A 3,081-nucleotide genomic window follows, 5' to 3' on the forward strand; every position below is an offset into this window, starting at 1 on the left:
CAATGCCAGTGATGGCAAACCTTTTAGAGACCACTTTCCATACCCCAGGTTATTCTGTGCCTCCTCCTTACTCCACACGGGAGAGAGGGAGTGTTCCTATTGAGCTTCTGGGTGGAGGGGCAGGTGAAGTGAAGAATGTCCTCAGTAAGTGTAGAGAGGGGGAGGGGAGTGGCCTGAGCACTCTGCTCCCCTCCAGGTCTGCTGCCTGTGAGCCACTCACCTTACCTCCTGTGTGCTCCCATTGGTTGCTGGGAGGAGAGGTGGGATATGTGAAAAAATGTCATCAGGCCTGGGGAGCAGCTCCCCCTTGAGTCCCTCTGCCTTTCTAGTAACCAACTCTGGTGGGTGGGGGTGAAAGGGAGGATGGCCCTCCATAGAGAGTACTCTGTGCGCCATCTTTGGCACCCATGCCATACGTTCACCATCACTGCCCTATATAGACACACACACACACACACACACACACACACACACACATCTCTATTCCTTCTCAATGGAGGCCTTCTAGCAAAGGCTGAATGATTATTTATTCAGGCATGCTGTAGAGGCAATCCATTCTTTCCATTTCTAAGATTTTGTGAAAAAATAGAAAACAAACAAAAAACCCAACAATATTGCACAGACTGAATACGGAGACACACACAAAAAATCCTTAGAGTACAAGGCCACAGTGAAAGTGAAGATGTATCATCTTTATTTTCCATATACACGGTGTCTCAAAAGTTTTAATGCAATTAAAAGCTTAAAACTCTACTAAGATGTTTGGGACACTGTATTTTATACATGTTTATTTATGTGCATGTTAGCTGTCTGATAGAACATAAACTCCTTGAGGTCAAGGATTGTTTCATTTTTAAGCTCCTAGAACCCAGCACAGTACTTGGCTCCAAATAGTGCTTCATAATTGTTTGGTTGATTGGTTTATTGTGAGAGACTGAAAAGACCTCTGCGGTAAGAACTGCTTACTCAGAGGTAGCCTTATTTTCTGTGGGCTTTCATATGAATCATTTGAAAACCTTTCTCTCAACTTGTAATTAAAATGTTTTGTGTTTTTGAACCTTGAGAGCCTGAGGTGGAAAATGGAGAGTTGTATACTTGAGTTTCTAGATAATCTCCTTGGGGACAAAGAGCAAGAGGAGTGAGAGTTCTCCCAAAATGAATGTTTAACCTTCATGTCAGGAAGGAGTCTCTGACACAAGGGTTACATAAAAGGCCTGGCCCTAGGCTGTAGACCTTTGCAGATTGCATCAGCTTCTCTGCCTTATAGTTCTTGGAAATGATCTAAGTAAACTTGACCTCAACCCAAGGTTTTCAATTTTCACTACTTCCTAAATATTTCTGATTTCTAACTTCTGTCAAGTTATAAAACTCCTTTTTATTTCTTTTTAAAAATGACAGCAAAACCTCATTTTTACTTATATCTTAAGAATTTTACTTTTGCTGATATTCCTGAAGCCCCAATACCTCACTCACCCCAACACCCGAGATCTAGGTTTCATAGCAAGATTTAAAGAAAAATGAAATTCAGAAGAACCCATCTAAAGAATTAACAAAGTTTTATAGCTTATGTAGTATTCCAAATACATACTTCCCACCCCCACCTTTTCTCAACTCATTTTCTAGGGCCAAACTTGGTCATTATAATTACAATGCTGTTTCTTTTCATTGTTTTCCTGATTCTACTTAATTTGACTCTGAATCTGTTTATGTAAAGCTATACTTCTCTGAATTCTTCATTTTCATTGTTTCTTATGGTGTAATGATATTATTTTCACGCACCACAATTTGTTTAGCTAGTCCACAAACCATCTGCTTTGTTTATAGTTCTTTGGTTTCACAAAAAGTGCTGCTTGGAATATTTTGGTGTATTTACTCCCTTAATTCTCTTGGTCCTTGAACCTGTTTCATTCCCTGGACTTTTAAAAGTCTATTCCTTATTCCTACATGTCTTTCCCCCTATTTTTGGCCATCATTGCTATTATGTGGGTACTTGATTCTTCTAATACCCAATCTTTCTTTCTGCTGCTTCCATACACTCCAGTTTAGAATCTATTCTCAGATACAGTCATCTGAGGAATTCCTTCACTAAGGCACTGATCATAGTGTTCAGGTGACCCTGGATTTCAGAGGCTGTGCTTATAGAACACAAACTCTAGGCCTCTTTCAAGCTGGAGAGGCTTTGATTATAGGCCTGGTGATAGACTATCTATCATCTGAGAACCAGTACTGTCTAATTAGAGAAGGTTCATCTCCAATTTGGCTAGAGGGTGGTAAATTTTTCAGGCACAGCTGCTCAAAAAGACCATTGACAGGAACGAGATGGAGCGGCAGCATTGGTGGAAGAGGAGGAAGAGGAGGAAGAGGAGGAGGGAGGTGGCGGTAGCGGCCTGGCGACCCACCCGCCTTGGTGACTGTAGAGTAGAGATGGAGACGCCAAGAGCGAGGGAGCCCGGCTGTGGAGGGAGTCTTCTGGAGGACTTGGTGGCAGCACCTTGAATACTGAAGTGTTGGCCACAATCATCCACCATGCGTGAATACAAACTAGTTGTTCTTGGCTCAGGGGGTATTGGAAAGCCTGCCCTGACTGTACAGTTTGTTCAATGAATATTTGTTGAAAAATATGATCCTACAATAGAAGATTCGTATAGAAAGCAAGTTGAAGTAGATGCTCAACAATGTATGCTAGAAATCTTGGACACTGCAGGAACGGACCAATTTAAGGCAATGAGAGATTTGTACATGAAAAATGGGCAAGGCTTTGCATTAGTCTACTCTATCACAGCACAGTCCATAGTTAATGATTTACAAGATCTTCGAGAGCAAATACTTCAAGTTAAAGACACCGATGATGTGCCAATGATTCTTGTTGGTAATAAGTGTGACTTGGAAGATGAAAGAGTTGTAGGAAAAGAGCAAGGGCAGAACCTAGCAAGACAATGGAACAACTGTGCTTTCTTAGAATCCTCTGCTAAATCAAAGATAAACGTTAACGAGATCTTTTATGATCTAGTCCGGCAAATTAACAGAAGAACTCTAGTGCTTGGGAAGGCACGTAAAAAGTCATCATGTCAGTTGTTTTAA

At 41.3% G+C, this 3,081-nt stretch overlaps 1 protein-coding gene across 1 annotated transcript; it reads left to right on the forward strand.

Annotated features, from left to right (window-relative positions):
• The first annotated feature begins 2,526 nt into the window (after positions 1 to 2,526).
• LOC123233503 (ras-related protein Rap-1b-like) lies at positions 2,527 to 3,081 on the forward strand. The gene is made up of 2 exons (XM_044659589.1): positions 2,527 to 2,582; positions 2,709 to 3,081. The coding sequence occupies exons 1-2, from the start codon at positions 2,527 to 2,529 to the stop codon at positions 3,079 to 3,081; spliced, it is 429 nt and encodes a 142-aa protein (XP_044515524.1).

This window comes from Gracilinanus agilis, chromosome 2, assembly GCF_016433145.1.
Source record: "Gracilinanus agilis isolate LMUSP501 chromosome 2, AgileGrace, whole genome shotgun sequence".
NCBI lineage: Eukaryota > Metazoa > Chordata > Mammalia > Didelphimorphia > Didelphidae > Gracilinanus > Gracilinanus agilis.

Excerpts from the sequence above, each read along its gene's own strand:
- LOC123233503 (XM_044659589.1), top strand. The coding sequence starts at position 2,527 with ATGCGTGAATACAAACTAGTTGTTCTTGGCTCAGGGGGTATTGGAAAG. Across the intron at positions 2,583-2,708 it reads GGTATTGGAAAGCCTGCCCT|GGACCAATTTAAGGCAATGA; the intron begins GACTGTACAGTT and ends CACTGCAGGAAC.